Source organism: Phodopus roborovskii, unplaced genomic scaffold (assembly GCF_943737965.1).
Source record: "Phodopus roborovskii unplaced genomic scaffold, PHOROB, whole genome shotgun sequence".
Taxonomy (NCBI): Eukaryota; Metazoa; Chordata; class Mammalia; order Rodentia; family Cricetidae; genus Phodopus; species Phodopus roborovskii.
The window spans coordinates 12,447,081-12,469,094 of NW_026126482.1; the positions used below are offsets into that span (position 1 = coordinate 12,447,081).

At 44.4% G+C, this 22,014-nt stretch overlaps 1 protein-coding gene and 1 non-coding gene across 2 annotated transcripts in view; both read right to left on the reverse strand.

The window, feature by feature from the left end:
* The window catches only part of Iars1 (isoleucyl-tRNA synthetase 1), a 46,415-nt gene that overhangs the window by 13,542 nt on the left and 10,859 nt on the right, over positions 1-22,014 (reverse strand). Inside the window, exons 8-25 of the mRNA XM_051194316.1 lie at positions 20,475-20,562; positions 19,662-19,736; positions 18,966-19,083; positions 17,901-18,023; positions 17,293-17,384; positions 16,114-16,212; positions 15,108-15,234; positions 13,944-14,017; positions 12,725-12,919; positions 10,867-10,953; positions 7,616-7,699; positions 6,682-6,826; positions 5,658-5,778; positions 4,075-4,166; positions 2,627-2,704; positions 1,650-1,771; positions 1,159-1,261; positions 845-928 (exon numbers count right to left, since the gene is read on the reverse strand). Of these exons, the coding sequence (XP_051050273.1) occupies positions 845-928; positions 1,159-1,261; positions 1,650-1,771; positions 2,627-2,704; positions 4,075-4,166; positions 5,658-5,778; positions 6,682-6,826; positions 7,616-7,699; positions 10,867-10,953; positions 12,725-12,919; positions 13,944-14,017; positions 15,108-15,234; positions 16,114-16,212; positions 17,293-17,384; positions 17,901-18,023; positions 18,966-19,083; positions 19,662-19,736; positions 20,475-20,562 (1,907 nt within the window). The remainder of the gene's footprint in view (positions 1-844; positions 929-1,158; positions 1,262-1,649; positions 1,772-2,626; positions 2,705-4,074; positions 4,167-5,657; positions 5,779-6,681; positions 6,827-7,615; positions 7,700-10,866; positions 10,954-12,724; positions 12,920-13,943; positions 14,018-15,107; positions 15,235-16,113; positions 16,213-17,292; positions 17,385-17,900; positions 18,024-18,965; positions 19,084-19,661; positions 19,737-20,474; positions 20,563-22,014) is intronic.
* LOC127229448 (small nucleolar RNA SNORA24) lies at positions 9,281-9,410 on the reverse strand. The gene has a single exon (XR_007835138.1). It is a non-coding gene; the product is annotated as a small nucleolar RNA SNORA24 (small nucleolar RNA).

Here is a 22,014-nt window from a genome sequence, read left to right on the forward strand (position 1 = left end):
CCGAACTCCACCCGACATACACAAACATAAGAAATACTCGGAGATACTCGGTACCTACACAGTGCAATGTGCTGACAGACTTATCTTTGTTTGTAATGAGAACCCAGCATTTCTCAAATACAATATTTAAATAAATTATGAAGCACACAGAAAATAAATCCTATGCAGACATGATAAAGATGTATTACAGAACTGGGGGTGGTGACATGTGCCTGTAACCCCAGCACATGGGAGGCTGAGACAGGAGAATTTTGAGTCCAAGACCAGCCAATGTTACAAAGTATGTTACAAAGTAAGACTCTGTCATAGTCCCCACCACCCGAAAGGCTATAATAAAATGGTGAGCTAAAAACTACATGAATAATGTGTACACATGTATAATTGTGTAAAATCCCAGGAAGAGTCTTCAGAGAGCAAGTGAGACCCTGGAGACAGGGAGGGTATGCCCTGGTCAGGACCTAGACCTAGACCCCACCAGTAACACCCACACCTGTCCCCACGCCCCAATGGGCGTGGTCAGTACAACAGGCGTGGGTGGGGTGGACATCTCACCACACACTGGCCATCCCTTTATCGGACACACACCACACCCAGTGCAATCACAAACAGCAAATGGCTACCATTTCATCATTTGAAGAAGCAAAGCTTTTTTTGCTAATTATAAAAATTTACTCTGAGGAAGTGTATGAGAGTAAAGAAATCCAGTGACCATGTAAAAATTTCATGCATGTAGCAATTTACAAAAGAATAAAAACTTCACTGAGAAATACCTCCTAAAATAACAGTCCTGAACAACAAACAAACAAACAAAAAAAAATCTGGCTGGGCCCATCACTGACCTTACCTCAATGATATATTTCTCCAAGGACTTGATATCCTCGAGAGCTTCTGGGTCTTGGTGGATAACCACAATTTCCTTCAAAGGATACTAGAAGGGAAGGAAGGGGAAAACGAACTAAGGGCTAATTCCTTCAGATGGCAAAATGCTGAATGCTCCGCTAGCCAAAGTTTACCTGAATGTTTAGCTAAACTAGTGCTGAGCCATTCATAGTCTATTGTGGAAAAGGAAAAAGAATTAAGCCACTGCTGGAAGGTCTACACTAAAATTTCCTAAGACATAGGTCTGTGTCAATCTGATCCCTAAATAAAATCTCAAACCTTTATTGGAATAGTTTTCCGGTCTCGTATCACTCGGCCCAGTTCAATCACGGACTGCATTCTAGACACTGCGTTCTCCGTTTTCTTGTCAATCAATTCTTCTCTGACAGATAAATATGAAAGACTGTTACTTTTAAAAGGTGGGAATCTGAAAGTTACACTTAAGTGAGAAAGGATCAGACCAGGTCTCCAGTGGTACCCAAGGAAGGACATGACCCACTCCCACCCTGAGGGGCACACAAAGCCCCCCCAAAGGTGTTTACATCTCCCCCAACCATAACTCTAAAGGAGGCTGCTGCAGCCCTCCCGCCACCTACCCAGGTGGGCCCCGGCAGCAGGAGAGTGGTGGCATCAGCCTAGGTGGTATGGAAGGGTTCAGGAGGTAGACAGAGCAGGGAAATGTGTCCTCTCCCACTCCTTCCTGGGGAGCTCAGGACCCTACATGTTCCCTGTCCCATGGCCTGGGTAATGTTTCTGAATCTGATTCCTACCGAACATGTGGCAGCATGAGGTAGTGGATGCTGAGCGTGTCCTTGTCCTGGACAGACACAGGATCGATGAGTGTCTTTAGATTCTGGTACATCAATTCAGTAAGAAATGGTGTGTAAGGAGCCTGTGTGGGGATGGAGGAGAGAACGTCATTCAAAACACCCTTCATCGTTGATCTCCCTTAGTCTGAGGAATGAAAACTAGTCCCTGTAGAGAGTGAGACAGCAACACACAGACAGAGGCTGGTTATTAGACGTCCCCTTTCAAAGAAATGACTTCATAGGTGTGAAGCATAGTCGTAGGGCGACATCACAGGGCTGAAAATATCTCTGGATATCCAAAACCAAAACAAACCAGGAGCCCTTGAACAAGTGCCAGTTATGTCTAAATATACAAATATTAAATATCTTAAAACCCAGAAACCGTATCTGTAAAGCAGAAAAACCCACACTTGTATCAGTGGATGCAGGTGTAGGAAGCTCGATGTGGACGGCACCAAGATTCTTGTAAAAGGGCAAAATCTCCCATGAACATTACAGACTCAACAGAAGGTTTGTAACACTACACTGGAGCATCAGAACAGGGCATGGCAAATTGAAGCAGCAGCCTTCCCACTTACATGCCACTTAATCCAGTTACCAATAGGGATCTATGTCAAACAACTACACTTTTCTGTCAGCCCTGTTATGATATGCTTGATCATTTAAGTATGAGTTTAAGAGTCTCCTTCGTTACTCACAATTACTGCAGTCACATTAACAAGATTGATGTCTTAACCTCCCTAAGAGTAGATCCTGTCTAAGTGCTGAACTGTCAGTGACTAAGCAGCTAGTATTTCTCAGCTGGTGCTTAGAATAAGGGTTAGACACAAGAACTGAAAAGGGAGGCTCTGCTGATGCTTCTATGGAGACCAGATGGGGTGCTGCCGCAGGGGGCCGCTGTATGCGGCTCAGTTTTGGAAAGGGGTCGAGCAGCTTACCATCAGTCTGCACAGAGAAAGCAGGACACTGAACAATGTCTCCAGAGCCATAACACAGTCTTCCGTCCCACTCTCACCCTAAAGAATAAAAGAGACACGATCAATCAGCTGCTGGTAGCAAGGGCATCATCAAAACGGATGTAAGGCGAAATGGCCACGTCCATCAGCCCCAGGAGCCATGCAGGGCAATGACAGAGGCCAGCATGGGACAGCTGTCTACTGACCCCTCCCACCATCCCTACTGGAGACCAGGCAAATGGGGAAATGGCTCTGTAACTGCGAGCCAAAGACTGACTACAGACTTGAAGGGGGGGGGGGGGGAGTAAGACGTAATCCGACAGGAGGAATTAGGTAACTTTTTGCTTTAAAAAAAGATATATACTGTTTGCTTTTAAAGTAACTATACTGATTTATGGTAAGAAAAAACTGCCTGCAGGGAGGAAGTTTCCACTGTCTTGCCTCACTATAAATTCTGCACAAGCCAGTATGTCTGGAGACCAGTGTCCATGCTATGCTCACCCTAAAACCCCCACAGCTAAGAATAATTTTTGATCACCGTGTCTTTGGACAGAGACAGAATCAGAGTGGTGCCCGTGTTGTGTAACACTTCCCTCTAAATTGAAGCATTTCCTCCAGGGACAAGGCTAAGAAGCACGGAAATAAGCTGCTCATCGCCAGCAGCCCCCTCTTCAAGGTTTTGTAAGCAGAAACAATTGCTGCGGGGAGAGCTGGCCCAGCCACACTGCCTCCAAGGGTAGGAAGCTATTAGAATGCTGCCTTCCCGAGTTGTCACCAGGACGGGGTAGGCTTTTGTCACTGATGCCTGAATCATCCATGCTCCATAACCCCTCACCCATTGTCATATAAGGAGCTCCAATAAACTCACTGGTTTATAAAACTAGATTTGGACGGAGGCAAGCCTTTGGCTGTTATTGGTACACTAGCTAGGGCAAAGAGGTATTTGTTCACATCTCCCTGGGAAAAGTTTCTTTTAAGGATTATAGCCATACTTGACAGTATTTGCACAATTCTAAGACGTCTAGTTTAGTCCTGTCCCAGCTGTGACACTTCATCCCTCATGACTTGTCCTCTGTGTATTACAAAAACATTCAGGGTTACTTTCAGGACTCCTAAGTCCCACCCTGCCAATGGCAATCATTACAGTTAATGTACCATAAACAGAAGACATCTTCAGAATAGCTGTTTTCCTTTGAACTTTCCTCATATTCTTTCCTTTTTTTCCCCTTTGAGACAGGGTTTCTCTGTGCAACAGCCATATCTGTCCTGAAACTCACTCTGTAGACCAGTCTAGCCTTGAACTCACAGTGATCTGTCTGCCTCTGCCTCCCAAGTGCTGGGATAAAAGGTGTCTGTCACCCACCCCCGGCATTTCTTATTTCTTATGACTGTAAAACTTCAGATATTTTGTTACTACCACAGGTTCTTACCTTTAATCTTCTCCTGTTCATTCGGACATACCAATTGGTCAGAATATCTACAAACTTAACCAGGCGAGGCACCACAGTATATAGTCTGTAAGCTAAAAGCAACACATCAGTCAGACAACCCAAACCAGGCCTTGGGGTGGGGGGGGGGGGAGAATTAGCAACTTCTTCAAGGCAAGGTGCTCCACCCCCTAAGGGAACAGTGAGAATCAACCCATCAGATGGCTCATGTATCAAGAACATATGATACAGCAGCCAAGGTATTTAGGGGCACACAAAAATGACAGTGAGCTACAAGCAAACCTACATAGGTGGGAAAAAACTGCACCCTTATTCTTTTGACTGTGTAGCATGGTGTGCACAGAATGGTTGGACAGCACAGAGAACACAGCTCTACCCCACTGTGTTGCCTCCCTACCCTAACTACAAAGTAGCAGAAAGCTTGCCTCGGGTGCTCAGGGGCACAGCACGCACTGGCAGTGCCTGGCCAGGGGTAACATCTGACAAAGCCCCCAGTGAGAAGAATGAAGCGGCCAAACTCTTGACGGTGTCACAACACAGTTGCACCACTAGGAGCAGATGCAAAGGGCAGAGCTGCTCTTACTGTGGTTCACAGAACCCAGAATTCAGAGCCGGGCGGTGGAGGCAGAGGCAGAGGCAGAGGCAGAGGCAGAGGCAGAGGCAGGCGGATCTCTGTGAGTTTGAGACCAGCCTTGTTTACAAGAACTGGTTCCAGGACAGGCTCCAAAGCCACAGAGAAGCCCTGTCTCAAAAAACAAACAAACAAACAAACAAACAAACAAACAAACAAAAAACCCAACCAACCAACCGCCAAGAAACCAGAATTCAGGGCCACAGTCATTAGGTGGTCAAACACTTATAGACAGGTGGTTTCAGCAGTTGGGGCCCTTTCTGTTAAAGAGGAAAGGCCCTCCTGTACTATGTCTAGAGTTCACTTTCTGGGAAGCTTGAGATTGCTGGGTTCAGGTTTCATCTTCTAGAGAGAAGTGAACCTCACATCTCATGTGCGCACACAGCATGGAGACAGAAGCAACTCTTCCTGAGGGAGCTGACAGTAACTGGCAACCCCCCCCCCCCCAGGATGCCACCACCACCCTGTAGACATGTTCCTTCATGGTCTTGTTGATGGGGACATGTGACCTCTTGGCTAGGATTTGTCCTCTGAGGGTGGCTAGCTTCCTGTGCATAACCCTCATCGTAGAGAGACTCATCATCTATCTAGTTCCTATGCAGACCCAGTTCCGTCCTAGGTGTACAATCTCCTGACTCCACTTCATGGGAAGTCACAGCAGCTATCCTGGAAAGATGGTAGGGCTCTTGGATGATCCTCTACACAAAAAGTCTGCACTCTTCAGACTAAATCCCCCAGGGCCCTGGAATAAACTCCTTTCTACAACAAATGGGTCTCATTAAAACTATAATTCAGAGTTATTGAAAAAAAATTATCTGTGTTACCTCTCAAAACCTGCTCCATGTTAATAAGGGGAAACAGCCGAAATACCAAAAGAACGATTATAGGAGAGTAACAGTCCTCGCCCCTGGGAAGACAGCATGAGAAGGCTCACCTGTCATTTCCGTCTCAAAGAACCCAATGAGGGACTGCATGAAGGACAGAATCCACCGGTCGGTGATGTTAGGGCTCTCTCTGACCGTGTGCTCATTGTACAGGAACTCCACTCCATCTTCCTACAGACAGACACCCAGTGAGACGTTCACATGCACAAAGGGGGAACTAATACCAGAGAAAAATAACTTTAATTTTTTCATTTAAGTGTGTGTGTGATCTATGTGCCCGTGGCCTGTGTCCATAGACATCAGAAGAGAGCATTGGACCCTCTGGAGTTGGAGGTGTATGTGAGCCACATAATATGGGTATAATATGGGTGCTGGGAAGCAAATTCAGGTCCTCTGGAAAAACAAGTACTCTTACCTACTGGGCCATCTCTCTAGGCCTACCAAATGTTTACTATCAGTTAAATGAAAGGAAGTACGGAAAATACAAAATAACCCTGGACCCTGCTAGCAAGCTGAAATCTGACATTCTGAAATAATCAGGCTGAGCACCAACAAATCCTCAAATCCTCAATGAATTGTGATTTTAAGTAAGGCTGGCTTCAAATTCAGAGACTCTGTATCCTGAATGCTAGGGTTAAAGGCGCAAGCCACCACCACCCAGCCTGACTACTATTCTGAGTTGCTGTTACTCCAAGTCTCGGTCCAAGGCTTTCCCTTACAAGTATTCCCTGACCACACTCTCAAGAAACAGGGTCTGGCCCTGGACTTCATCAGGTAACTCTGTCAGTATCTGACACTTATACTGTCTCTAATTCCACACCCCACCACTCAGGAAGGGAGGGAAACCCCGCTTAACACCAAATCTCTGTGACAAAGAACTGGTTGACCAAAATAAGACACACCCCTTTATACAGAGAAGGCCGTGTCCTGCAGAGGACCAGACACCTCTTGTATCATCACACAAGGCTTCCTCGTGGCTCTGGGTTATCCAACAGCAGACGACAGAAGAAAGTGGCCTCAAGGTACCAGATGCCACCTCATAGCTTGGCATACACAGCCCAGTGTGGTACATACCTTGTGAAGCCTGAAGACGTTCTGGATGAAGAATCGGTAGGCATTGTACCACGGGAGCAGCACATCTTTGAGGACATCCCGCACTCCTTCCTCCTTAAAGCGGAGGTTTTCTGCTCTCACTACAGGGGAATTGATCAGGTACAACCTGGAAGATGCAGAGCATTCACAAAGAAATAGATTTACCCAGACGGTAAACCAAGTATTACTACTGTAACACCGAGAAGGCAAACATTGTAGTTCCTCTCCCCAATCACAGAAGTCTTTCTACTTTCACTAAGGACTGAGGAGGCCGTCACTGGTGCACACAGGCTCACGAGGGGCGCTGCTACACTCCAGAGGACAACCCTCACTGTGGAGAATGGCCCAGCACAAACAGACAATGGGTCAAATACAAGCCTGATAAATGAATGAGAGGAAGGTTTTCAGGCTCAGGGAACCGTCCGGCGGTGCACACCATGAGCTTGGGAGTGGGTGTCACCGATGGCATGGGGATATTGAACAAGTTTGCTAGGCCTTTGCAACCTAAATACTACAGATTTCAGGGACATGACTGTTTCAAGCAGTAGCTAAAATTACTCTAAAACCTCCTAGGTGCTAATTTATTTGTTCTGGTGTGAATACATCTTGTATAGTTCTATAACTGCAAGACACCCCACCCGCCCCCCCTGCCGAATCCTCCAAATGAGATAATTCTAATACCATCAAGATAGGGAACCTAGACAGGAGCTGAGGTAGACAGTCTGCACCTCCTGGGTCATGGACAGCTCAGGATATCCAGGACAGTTTCTAGTCCTATGACTTCTAGGTTTGAAAGTCAAGAACTATAAAAATATAACTCACCATACAGAGACCCCATGCTCAGAGCATAATTACCGAGCAATCTGAGCATGGTGGCTAAGGACAGGAGATACACATGAGCAGAGCTGCTTCCTACCTGAGGGCATCGGCGCCATACTTGTTGATGATGGAAACTGGATCTGGGTAGTTCTTTTTCCGTTTGCTCATTTTTTGGCCATCACTTGTTAAAACAGAAAGATACCAATTACATAAGTAAATATAGCTGGTCTTTCTATATAGATGTAGGCCATACGCAAGGATACAAATGCTCATGGTAACTGAGATATAAGCCAGTCTAAGTCACAATAGCATGGAATTTTTGTTTCTATTTTTAGGTTTTTTTTTTTTTTTTTCCTGTTTGGTTCTTTGAGACAGGATTTCTCTGTGTAGCCCTGGCTGACCAGGAGCTCTGTAGACCAGACTGGCCTCATGCCACTGCCAGGGTTTTGCTCTTTTATATTAAATTTGTTTTTTTGTTACTGTGTATGTATCCGTGTGAGGCATGGGCCAAGGTATTCATGAAGAGGTCAGACCACTTTGGAGTCAGCTCTCTCCTTCCATGTTTATGTGGATTCCAGGGATCCAAGTCAGTCAAGTTTGCACAGGAAGTGCCTTTACCCCTGGAGCCACGGAATGTCTTTTTTTTAATACCACAGTAAGTCTTTAGGGAAATTTCAAGATAGATTGGAGCAGAAAGATGTTTTAGCATTTATTTATCCCAGAGAAATTGGGAAAAGGGATGGACGAGTAAGTGCAGCAACAAGGTCCTATGGTGGTGAAACCATTTAATGTCATAGCTGTCCTGGTGAGAAAGTAGTATACTTAGGATGTGTATGGGCAGGCATGCACGTGCCATGGTGTACGTGTGGAGGTCAGAGGACACCTGTAGTAAGATGGCTTTCTCCATCCACTTCAACAATGGTCTGGGAACGACCCGAGGTCAGAAGTGCTTTGCCTGCTGAGTCATCTCATCAGCCAAGAAAACCACTAAAAGGAAGGAATGGGGGGGGGGAGGCCTCAGAGGCGAAGCATGTGGGAATCTCAGCACCAACAGGAAATAATTGGAAAAAAAAAAAAAGAATTTACAGGGCCTGATGCCTATGTTCAAAATGGGAATTTACCACTCATCTGCAGTATATCTTCAGCAAGGTACTTTCTCTGTTCCTTTGTCACCAAAGGGCCTGATTCCAGAGTCTATGTCACATTTCTCTGAGGGGTAATGTGTTATGCATGGCAGGCACATACAGGCCTTTTCATACAGCAATATGGAGCAGGGTGTTTGTGTGGATAGTCTCTTCTACTTAACATGTCTGTTTAGGATTTCTACAAATATCTTAGCAATAGTTTAGAAAACTACACAATTGTGGCTGGGTTTCTGTTAATTTGACACAAGCTGGAGTTATCTAAGAGGAAACCAAAATTGAAAGTGCTTCCATTGGACTGGCCTATAAGCAAGCCCACATGGCATTTTCCTGATTGATGACTGATGTTCGAGGGCCCGCCCCTGAGCTGGTGGTCCTGGGTGGTATAAGAAAACAGGCTAAGGGAAACACAGGGAATAAGCCAGTAGATATTCCTTCATGGCCTCCACATCAGTTCCTGCCCTGACTCCCTTCAGTGTGCCCTGACTCCCTCCCGGAGAGTTATAAGATGAAACAAACCTTTTCTTCCTAAAGCTGTTTTGGTCATGGTTTTTTACCACAGCAAGAGAAACCTTAAGACACATGCTCATTAATTTGGCATCCCAGAGCTTAACAATAAAGAATGTTACCTGTGCAGATCAGAATCCAATACCAACTAATTGGTGACAGCTTTGCCAAAACCAAGAGTATGCTCTTGCGTGGCTAGGAAGGGACACAGCCACAGCAGACAGGTCCCAAAGATACACGGAGAATTATTGTTTATTTTTACTGACTGATCTAAAACTACTGATACAATTAGGAAATAATTCTCTGTAGGAGTCGAAGACTCTGGAAGGAGCCTGGTTGTGGCGCTATGGCTCTGATCCTGCAACTCACGGGGTCTCTGAAACCCAGTGTCCTTATGTTTGACAAAGAGGACAATAAAAACCCACATGTCAGGAGCGAAGCACAGACAAGTGAGACATGAACACTAAAGTACCTTACAAAACACTACTCGAGCTAAGTTTAACTCCATTGCCAGGGACATCACTAGGAACCCTGCTACTACTAACACAACTGTCATGTCTTGTTCTGTCTCCAGGAGGCCTGGCCCACTTAGTCCTTCCACTAAGACACGTGGAAGTAGGCAGAGAAGACAGAACAAGCGCATCAGTGAGTAGGAGTGCAGAGGGCAAGAGTGCTTTGTGCTCAGGTAAGCGCTAGAGAAACCAGGAATGTCAAGCGCACAGATTTGTCTCTGCAAGGGAACACGTGTGCATGCCTGTTTGCCACCCACAAGGCTGCGAGTAGATGTACTTAAAATCCTGGTGAGTTGTGCTATCCGTAGGCCCAGGACACGCCTGAATCCCCAAGACTATTATGTTTATGCCAGACTCTTCTTCCTAGACTTTAGCTTTCTTTTTAATCAATAGAACCCATTTACAGGGTGATGTCACGTGTCCCTTATAGGTTGGTAACCACTAGGCTTTCTGTATAACTGAGACCACACCAGATCTTCCTGTAGGTCCTTAAGTATAGAACCCATCTTCATGGTGAGGTTGCCTGTCCTTTGCAAGAGTTTTGATGCAGCCACGCTTTAAGTTTTATTGTGTACATGGGACTAAGATAATTATCACCAGGAAACTTTTGTTCTGAAGTTCTACTGTACTTCAAAATGAACTGCCCAGTGTCAGACTCTAAAGTCTGAACCAACACTGGCTGAGTCTTGCAGACCTGGATTTCCTTTTTGCCTCACATGGATTTTTCCTCTGCATTTGCAGAAGATCGCACACAGGAAGAGCGGCAGCACACACCCGTAATCTCAGCACTTGAGAGGCTAAGGCAGGAGGATGTCAAACCTGAGGCAACTCTGCCTCACGGAGAGAAAAAAAAAGGAAAGAGTAAGACGTATGTACGAATCAGAAGACAGGCAGATCTCTGTGAGTTCAAAACTAGCCTTGCCTACAAGGTTAAGTTCCAAGCCAGCCAGGGCTGCATAGTGAGACCCCACCTCAAAAAAGTAAAAAAACAACAAAAAACAAGTTTGAGACTAGAAGCAAAGGGGCACTAGAGCTCCTAGTTGGTGGTGCTAAACTCCTCTATGCAAAGAGGAGATGGAGATACCGTGAGGTCCAATCAGAACATGGCTGCTTTGAAGACAAATCTCAAGGTTAGAATAAAGGGTACTGGAGCTGAAACGCGTCACTACAGAGAGGGCTGCACCTGCCTTGCCAAGATGAGTCCATTCACAATCACGTTCTTGAAAGGTGGTTGTCCAAAGAGGGCTGTGGACAGCACTAGCAGGGTGTAAAACCTGGAAAACAAACAAACCAGAATAATTCATTAAAAGGAATCTAAGCACAGAAAAAAAAAAAAAAAAAAAAAAAACGTATATTTATTCACTAGACTGAACTTTTAATTAATTTGTTTGTTTTTTACTTTTGGGGTATGTGTTGGTCAGACAACCTGTGGGAGTTTGTTCTCTCCACCTTGTGGGTCCTGCAAGGTTATTGGACTTGGTGGTAAGTGCTTTTACTTACTGCCCAGCCCTATATTATACCATCTTGATAATCATATAAAGTGATAGATACAAACGTATCGCCCATGAGAAAAAAAAATCACTCAAATTAATTGCCAAAAAACATTTTTCTTAAAACAAAAATTTGCAATGAGAAACCACTGCACTTTCAGGGTCCCCCACCCCCAGGACAACCAGAGATGCCATGCTTCCTACAAGAGCATATGGAACAGACCATGTGATGACCAAAGACACAAACAGCACTTAGACTACAGAACCAGAAAATGCTTCCACTCCGTAAGGTGAGTAAGAAGCCTCTCACTCAGGTACCATTCACAGCCTTGTCACTGTGAAGGTGGGACATTCTTGTTCCATTCTGACTTGCTTCCTCTATCAGGGAGATGTTCTCCTGTCATCTTGACCTGCTCCTGTACTTCAAGAACATCAAGAAACACAAACTGAAAAAGAGAGGACCAGAGTCCAATCCTGATATCAATACCCATCCAGACAACCCTTTCTGTTCCTCCTGGTGCCCAGGAGACAGCTCAGGCAAAGAAAAGGGAACCGGAAGCAGACAATGAGGACAAGGGAACCCTAAGGGGTCTTTAACAACGGCCAGACTTCACTTTTCCCCAGAGGAGAAAGCTCACCCATCAGTAAGTAATCGACCCCCCTTAAACGTGGGATGGAGAGAGAGGGATGAGCAGCTCAGAGGACCAGCATTCGGTTCCCTGCACTCACACCTCATGGCTCCCAGCAGCCTGTGATTCTAGTTCCAGAAACTCAGACACCCTCTTCTGGCCTCGGCACTGCACTTACATGCTCAAAACCACACTCAAGGAGTGACACACACATACACACGTATTTAAACAAACACAACAATCAGACAACAACAAGAGCCCCAGAAATTTGTTCCTGGAACAGCCTCTGGTAGTCACTGGAGTGTGAGGACAGACCTCTGCAGAATGTTAAGGTCTAGCAGAAAACCACAGCAGCAGCTCTTTAAACTAAACACAACCCTGCCACACCAGCGACAATGATGGCTAGCACCAAGTCAGCACACGGGCCACAGAGCCCGCCCACAAGGAGGAAGTAAATGACCTCCTAGTGAACATAACAGCACAGTTTCAAACAGGGATCTCGCTAAATGAAAGTAATTCCACAATCCCTACACATGCCTGGATTTCTCCAGAATGTTAATACATAGGCTAGACTTTTGAACACATTTCCAACTACCTTCTGATATCTAGCACCCAACCAATTGCCACTGTAAAGATAATTTAACTGTCTGAGTAAAAGATTTTAAATAAGTAAGCTAAAAAATATGTATGAAGAGTTTATTTCAATTTAATATACAGATATATTCCACAGTGTGAAATAACACAAACTGTAACAATATCATTTTATGGTAGCCAAGATTTCTACTTGAAAGACAGGTTGATGTCCATGCTGGGCAGAACAGCCTGTCTCATTACCACATCAGCACTAGGCAGAAGCATGTGGGTACTTAAACACATTTCCAGTAAAGTAAAACCAACAGAAATATCGGAAGAAAGAAGAGGTATACCATCCTCTGGTTTGATCAATGCCTTCAGCAATGAAGTCTGCAGGAAAAGCGTCCTCAAATTCTCGCTTGCTCTCAAATGGGTAATGAACCTGGGCATAGGGCATACTTCCACTCTCGAACCAACAGTCGAACACTTCAGAGATGCGCCGCAACGGTCCTTTCCCGCAGCAGGATGGGATTGTCAGGTGGTCAATGCTGACAAACACAAGATTTGCAAGAGCTTGCAGTTGAAATGCGAATTAGGCGGACAAGAATGCAGTAAATGAGGGACCACGTGTGCAGCGGTGGTCCTACAAGGGTGTAACATGGTACATGTGATGATGGGAGGCAGACAAACAAAACCACTGCACAGCAAGAGGCAGCACATGAAAAGTACCCATGGCTCACTGTAGCAAATGGTGACCACAAACAACTATGCAATCCATTTATGCATTTACTGCATTTCTTTTTCTAGTTTTGAGACAGGCCCACACTGCCCAGGCTGGCCTTGAACTTGTTATGTAGCTGTGAATGCCTCTGAACTCTGATGGGTCTGCCTCTACCACCTGAATGCAGATTACAGCAGGCATGTCTGCTTTTTATTTATTTATTTAAGTATTTTTATTGTAAGTATTGGTTGTACACTAACTCCCACTGTAAAACTATGCCATGGTATGTTGCCAACACCCATTTACATTTCACATATAAGTATCTTGTCTATATTACAACAGGCCAAGCTATCTGTACCATCTAGGTTTGGGCAAGCTCACTCCTGAGTATTTGTTCAATGATAAATTTGTCTAACGATGCACCTTTCAGTACACACACACCTAGTAGATTAAGTGACCTATCTGCTAAAAAAAAGTGTGGCCTGGTGTGGTGGTGCACACCTTTAATCCTAGCACTCAGGCAGGAGGCAGAGGCAGGTGGATCTCTGTGAGATCAAGGCCAGCGTGACCTACATAGTGACTTCTGTAACAGCAAGGGTTACTATATTGTGATATCTTGTCTCAAAAAAGGGCAGTTGTCTCCAAAGCTGAGAATAGCGGGAGCCTTCAATCTGCATGGTCATGCACCAAAGTTATCTGACATTTCATCAAGGGGAAGGATGCATCAACACAAGCCAACATGGCTCATCAACAAGGTAAGTAACAGACCAGTGCCTTCCCAATGCAGATCTGCAATTCCCGGTCTTACCAGGACGACAGCATGGCAGTGAGTCAGGTGTTTTGGAACTGACCTCTCTCTGTGGAGATCTGAGATTTTTGTTCCCGACAATTCTTCAAGCTCTGCCACTGATCCAATGCAAACTACCTGTCAAGATGAAGATGAAAGGAGCCCTCAGAGGCAAGGAGACTAGGCTGAGGCCATTTAGGCAGTGCTTTGTCCAATTTTAGAAACCTAATTTTCTCTTTTTGTCTTTTTTGGTTTTTCAAGACAGGGTTTCTTTGTCTTGGGCTTCGGAGCCCATCCAGGAACTCTCTCTGTAGACCAGGCTGGCCTCAACCACCTGCCTCTGCCTCCTGAGTGCTGGGATTAAAGGTGTGTGCCACCAACACCTGGCCACATTAGTTTTTTACTTATTTATTTTGTGTAGGGTGGGGGAAGGAGGCATGGGAAAGTCCTGTTTTTTAGAGGCGCCCATGGCCTTTCTCTGCTCCTCCCCTTCAGTACTGAAAAGTTTTCTGATGGAGTAACTACTCTATTGCTTCTCAGGTCCAATAGGAAATCCATTAAATCCTGGGTGTATGTGCTCAATGCTGCTGGCATGCTCACCACACTGGAAAGAAGGCTCTGCCATGGAATAATATCTGCCTATCCAACAGCATGCATCTATACTCACATACAAACAACACAATTTCAGACGTTAAGGTAGGCAATGTTTGGGATGTTTCTTCTTCACCATGTTTCCCCCTTTTATTATTCCTCAATTTAATTTAACTTTTTTTTTTTTTTTTTGGATAGTCTCAGAATGTCCCTGTAGCAGTCTGGAACTTTCTGTGGAGATGAGGCTGTCCAGAGACTGACAGATTCCCCAGCCTCTGCCTCGTGAATGATGAGATTAAAGGTGTGCATCACATCCAACAAGTCAGTTTGACCTTCAGTTAGTTCTGTAATTTAATGTTGTGGAAGGGCATAGGGGAAATCAAAACAACACCCATCCTAATGTGTGGATTTCATGGGAAAAAAGTTACTATTTTTTTCTCCCATTTTACAGAATAAAAATTCAAAGCTGCCCTTAGATAAAAATTAAACCACTAAACAGATTATCTCACACTATCATTAAAAAAACAAAAAACAAAACAAAACCCAGTAAGATCCCCATTTTTTTTAACTCCATACTCATATAACATGATAAAGAACTTCGACAACCCTCAACACAAAGCCATCTGCCCAGTCTCACCTCCTCGAAGTCTTCACTGACCCACAGTGGGATGGGGGTACCCCAGTATCTGTTTCTGGAAATTGCCCAGTCACGTGCCTCCTTCAGCCAATTTCCAAACCGCTTTTCTCGTACAAACTCTGGGACCCTGCCACAGACAGATTATATTACCAGTCATGCAAGAACAACATAAGGAGAAAATGATAAGCCATGATGACACAAGCCTGTGTGGGACTTTGTGGAAACACTAAGCTAAGCTCAGGACCAACACAGTCTGAACAGATGAGCACATTTGGGAAGTTTTTTTTTTTTTTTTGCTATTTGGTTATTCATGAATTGGGCTGGCATTTGCAGGGAAGAGCAGCCAGGGAGGACAAACTTTCTGTAAAGCTAAGGCCAGAAGACACCACACATATCATATACAGTTGAAGTAATGCCTGTTTGTAATAGAAGACATAAGAACTCAACTTTTCTCTGTAAAACCCCTATCAGGAACACAAGCACCCAAACTGGTTAGGTATAAATAAATGGCTTTGGCAAATATACATTAGACTTTATCATGAAAATTATTAAAGTTACCAGTTTGAAGATAGCCAGATGGCTTGTTCATGTGTTTCTGAGACATGGTCTCACTGAGTAGCCCTGGCTGCCCTGGAACTCACGATGTAGGGCAGGCCAGTCTTGAACTCAGAGGTCTGACTGCCTCTGCCTCCTGAGTGCTGGGATCAAAGGTGTGCCCCACCATGTCTGGCTAAGATGTTTTTCTCAAAGTCAGTTCATTCTATATATCACGGGCAGGTAGCACTTGCCATCTCTATTGGGTTTTACAAAGAAAAGTGAGTCATTACATCTCCGATTGCAAGCAGGCATTACTTCAACTGTGTATGATCCTGTGCTCCTTACACAGAGAATAAAGACAGTTACAAATCACAACAATTAGAGAAGGCCAGTATGAACTGTTCTGAGCAGCATGAGCTATACTCGCTGCATGCACAAGACCACGGGAAGGAACACGTCTCATGCTCACCAGTAACACATGTCATTGTTCTTCAGCAGCTGCTCCACCATGTGCTCCACTCGCACAAACCAGCTGGGCACTGACTTGTAAATGAGGGGAGTGTCTGACCTGGGGACCGGAACACAGATGCTCCCATTAGGCAGAGGCGCAGGCACCAAGGGCAAGACTGACTGTAATTTCCAATTAGCATCACTTCCTACTGCTCAGCCTTCTGCTGACATTGACTTTTATTTTAGATTACGCATGTCTGGACCAGCAAGATGGCTCAAAAGGGAAAGGTACATGCTGTCCAGCCTGAGTTTGATCTCTGGAACCAACACAGTGGACTAAGGGAACCAACCTCTACATGTTGTTCTGACCTCCACAAGGGCAGCACACACACATAAAACAAATAAACACACACAGAGATGTCTAAGCTTCCTCATCTCCTTTCAGATGAAACCAAGAAAGAAAAAGGAAAACTGTAGAGCAAAATTAGGGGCTGGAGAGATGACTCAGCAATCAAAGAGAGCCTGCTGCTCCAGCACAAGACCCAAATTTGGATCCCAGCACCCAAAGCTCATGACAACCTGAAACTTCAGCTTAAGGTGTCCTGACACACTGATCTAACTTTTGAGATCGAGCATACACATACACAAGTGCACGTGCATACACGCACGCACACACACACACATTTATACACACACATACTCACATACACTTAAACTCACATACTCCTCCCCCCTCCCCCTGTTTTCAAAGCCTTAGAAAATGGTTCTTCTGGAAGGGAGGGATAGGGAATTGGGATCAATATGTAAAATAAGAAAAAATTCTTATAAGAAAAAGTTCTTATGATGGAACAGGGGCAAGGGAGAAAATGTGAGGCCCAATTTCAGGACACTGAACACAGTTTCATCTGAATATCTACAGGATGTTCTAACATTAAAGCCTGGTTACCTAAAGAAATCCCATCATAAAATTTCAGAGATGCTTTTCATCTTTAAAAAAAAAAAAATAAATGACCGCAACACAAAACAGATATGCATATAGGACTATTTTTCCAGGACACAATTTCTCTCCTAAAATAGTGTTTCTACACTGCAGTTCTAAAAGACATCATGGGACAAACCCCGAACTACGGAGGCACAAGCAAAGCAAAGAGTATGCCCACAGCCGTGAAGCTCCCCTACAACAGCCAGTCTCTCTCACCTCCAGCAGAAAGGGTAGCTGTGAGTGAAGGTGCTGGCTACAAGGAGTCGGCCCTGTTCCTTCAACATCCTAATGATATTTTTGTCAGCATCCTGTTAAAAAATTAAAACCCACTCATTAAGACACCCTAGCACACTTAGTAACAGCACAAATGTATTACTAAAATCTGTTATTTCATAATGAATAAATGGCACAAATAATGGACGTCAATGGAAAATTCCATTCCGGGGGCTGGAGACACAGCTAGGGGGTAGAAAGCTTACCCAGAATGCATGAGACCCTTGGCTTCACCCTCAACACCACATTAAAAAACAAAACCCAGGAAACTACCCTGCTCTGTTTTAGCTTCTTAAGTAATTGAAAATTACATCCGTAGCTTTTTAGGCAGAGGTCCCAACTCCTACTGACGGGACATACTCGGCCCTCTGAATGTGGCTCCTAATAGCTGATCTTAGGTGCTTAAACAAAATTCTAAAACATCTACACTAGTTCTAACAAAACTGTGAATAATGGAGATTAATTAGTCGAATACATTTCCTTACTGGAAGACAGGCAAGCTGATATGAGTATGATGGGACCCACACCCTTCTATGTAACAAGCCACAGACCTTCACATACTGTCCCACAAAATGTGTCACTTCTTCTGTGAAGCAGCCTGAAGCATCCACAGGGCAAACAGGGGTGGAGTCCTTCTGAATAATGTTGAAGTCCATGCAGACCCGATGGTCATCCTGAGGAAAAAAGAACAGGCAGAGGGGCGGCCAGGGATAAAAGTGTCTAAGCGTATGTGTGAGCACAGAGAAAACCTGGAGTTTGCATAGATTTGTAAAATAACTTTTCAATACTATCTTATATGCATCTAGTTAACCTTCTACTTCTAACTGGAGGTGATTTAAGGACGACATATAGAACCTAGGCCTCACAGCTGGACAGGAGTTAGATTATCTAGCTCAATCATCCTAACCATCAGAGATGCCACACATGAACAGCGTACATATGTTTAATTCCATCATTCAGAAGGCAGAGAGAAGTGGATCTCCTGTTTCAAGAGTAGCCTAATCTACATAGCAAGTTCTAGGCCAGTCAAGGATCAAGGCTACATAGTGAGACCATGTCTTAAAACAAAAACAAACAAACAAACAAAAAAAAACCTCACTAAGTCTGGTGGTGGTGGCACATGCCTTTAATCCCAGCACTCTGGAGACAGATTATCTGTGAGCTCAAGGCTAGTCTAGTCTACAGAGTAAGTTCCAGGACAGCCAGGGCTATACAGAGGAAACCCTGAAAATCAAACAAACAAAAAGAACCAAAAATAAATAAATAAAAAAACCAAACCTAAACAACAATAACAAAACAAAAATCCCCCACTAGTTAACGTTCCTTATGATGGCCTTTGCACATTTAACCTTAGCAAGGAAGGGCAGACACCTGTTTTAGGATTTACAATAGCTTAAGGTCTGACCTGCTTCCAGAAACCAACAAGATGAATTTGGACTGCAGATGACAAGTTTTCTATGCCATCTTTGGGGACAATGGGACAGAAAACAAGCCAACTCTATTGGTCTTGGCAAGAGGGAGAAGCTTAATTTAAAGACTCAAGACTCAGCATCCCAGGCAAAGTGGCCACTGACATTTACTTCTCATAAACACATCTGCAAGACTATGCTACTCACAGCACCAAAGTAAGGGGCCTGGTGCACGACTCCCGTGCCTTCTTCATCCTTCACGTAGTGGTCAACAAGCACAGTGAAGGCCCCGTTCTCTTTATACTGCAAAGGAAAGGTTGCACAGCTTTAGATGCAACCCAGGGAGAAGGGCCTGGAATTAACTGTTGACCATGCAAATAGAATAATTAGGAAAGAAAACACAGAGAAGTGGAGACAGGAGTCCCTGGGACAAGCCTGGCTAGATAGACTAGCTGAACTGGCAAGTTTCAGGTTCAGCAAGAGACCCTGCCTCAGTAATTAAAGTGGAAAGGGATCTAAGAAGTTATGGTATCAACCTCTGGCCTCCACATGTGTGCACACCTGTACACACACCCACACGCATATGAACACACACACACACACACACAAAGTGACAGAGAGAGAGAGAGAATGGGGGAGGGACTTGAAAGTGAACTGAACTCAGTAATACCATGACAGAAAAGCAAAGGGCATTTAAAACAGGAGACAAACTTACAGCAAAGGCAGAGAAATGGGAAAGGGAAAAGCCAGTCTGGAGATTCAAAGAGAAAGCAATTTTCTAATAATGAAGCAAAGTTTTGGATTCAGACACACAAGAACAATAGAGTAAGGAGGTCACATGAGTCCCACTGGTCACCTCAGTCCTATTACCAAAGAAATGAATGTAGAGAGCCACAGCCTAACAGCTCCGAACTTGCCTTAATAAAGTAGTCAAACAACGGCTTGTATTTCTTTCCTTTAAGAGAGGCTCCAGGAAACCTTGAAAAAGAAGTCGCATCCGTAAATCAAAGCAATAAAGCCATGGAGTAAAAGGCTTCCTGCTCAAGCATAAGAACTGGAGTCTGGATTTCTGAAACACAAGTCAAAAGCTGGGGAGGTGGTGTGCGCCTGGAATCCCAGAGCGGGAGAGGGCGAAACATGTCGATTCCTGGGACTTAACTCAAACTGGAGGCACAAGTTCAGAGAGAGAGCCCAATTTAAGACTAACAAGGAAGCCGGGCAGTGGTGGCGCCTGCCTTTAATCCCAGTGTTTGGGAGGCAGAGGCAGGCAGATCTCTGTGAGTTCAAGACCAGCCTGGCCTACAAGAGCTAGTTTCAGGACAGCCTCCAAAACCACAGAGAAACTCTGTCTCAAAAAAAAAAAAAAAAAAAAAAAACAAAAAACAAAGAAAGAAAGAAACAAACAAAAAAACCCAAGGAGATCGACTGAGGAGGACATGATGCTTACCTAGCGCATACATGTGCCCACCCACCCACACATAATGTGCATACAAGATTTAAAAAAAAAGAAAAAATCAGTCAATCAATGAAAGTGATGAAGCCGTAGCCAGAATAAGTCACCATAGTCTGAGGCTTGCAGTCACTGTTACAAATACAGAGATTTGTGACTTAAATGTATTTGATACCTAAAACTCAACTTCAATAATACAGCTTTAGGATGACGGTCTCTTTTAAAACTAAAAGCAGACACACACACCTAACCATGTGAACACTCACCTCTCGAGGATCTCATAGTCACTCTCTAGCTTATAGAGGGCCGATAATCTGGGTTCCATTAAAATGAACAACTTCCCCCTGGCAACATCTAGATAATGAAGGAAGAGGACATTAGTGACATTCAGACTAGCTGACTATGAAGACACACACCAGCCATATTTCTTGTGCCAAGAAGTTTGTGTCACCTGCCTGTGTCTACTGTGTGCCCAGACTCACAGAGGACACTGCAAAACTAGGCAACACTGCTACCCAGATGTGCCATAGACATCACCGGCATCGGGGTGGGTGGCAATTATTAATTGCATCCAAGTCCACTTTGGGGACTCAATCTTTTTTTCTCTTTCTAAAGGTATGTGAATGTTTAAAAAAAAAAAAAAAAAAAAACCTAACATTAAGCCAGGCATGGTAATACATGCTTTTAATCCCAGCACCTTGGAGGGAGACCTCTGAGTTCCGGGGCAGCCTGGTCCACAAAGTGAGTTCCAGACCAACAGGCACTGAACAGTGAAGCCCTATCTCAAAACTAACAAGCAACTGCACCCAAATCTTAACATTAGCAACTCAAGTAGCTCACAAAGCCACCGTTTCTATAACCTCATCCCTCGGACTGTCTGTGTCTAGTCACCCAGGTGATTTTTTTCGCATCCTAAGCAGTGTGTGAGATGTGTTAGGTTCTCTTCAACCCGGAACAACCATAAGCTGATACTCAGACCCTCTTCCAGCACATGTGACTTAACATACTGGGACTATGATCATATACAGAAGAAAATAAAGATATTTCTCCCAGCCCCCGACTTAACCGGCTCCTTAGCCTGATCCCTTCATATATCACCACTGAATTTTTCCAATGGAAGTACCACAGATTATTTCTAATGAATCAATTAAAAGTGGGGAATTAAAACTCCCACTACAAAGTGTGATACACTATAACCTACAAGAGCATATGCTTTACATTTCCATTGATCGATCACTTTTAACAACCTTTGTAATTCATTCAAAAACTGTTTCCACTAGTATAGTTAGTCAGAAACACTGTTATACCTAAGTCTACATTTTATATAAAATATGACAAGAATGACACAAAATATATAAACATACAAGTGGGGTGTGGGGTGTCTGTTTGTGTCATGCAAACACACGAGTTACATTTGCAACACCAGAAAGTCCCTAAGGTGCCAGGCTCACACTTATGAGTTATGTAGGAAACTAGCCCTGATGGCATCATAATAACCCCCTTAGAGAAGCAGCTACAGACTCCAGAGCCAGGATCCCATATGGGCAACAGCCATCCCCAACAGGTATTTCCAGGGTTCAGGAAGAAACCAAATAGTCGGCCCCCACCCCTCCTGCTGACCACACACACAGATTTTTAAGGCTGGAAAACATTCGCCATGAATCCACACAGGCAGATTCCATGCCTTGTCTGCTGTCAACAGTGCTGATAGAAACACAGGTGCAACAGTATCTGAACGGGCACCTGTTTTCACCGCTGGGTAGCCAAGGCTGGCCTCAAACTCTTTATTCTCCAGCATCCCACGTA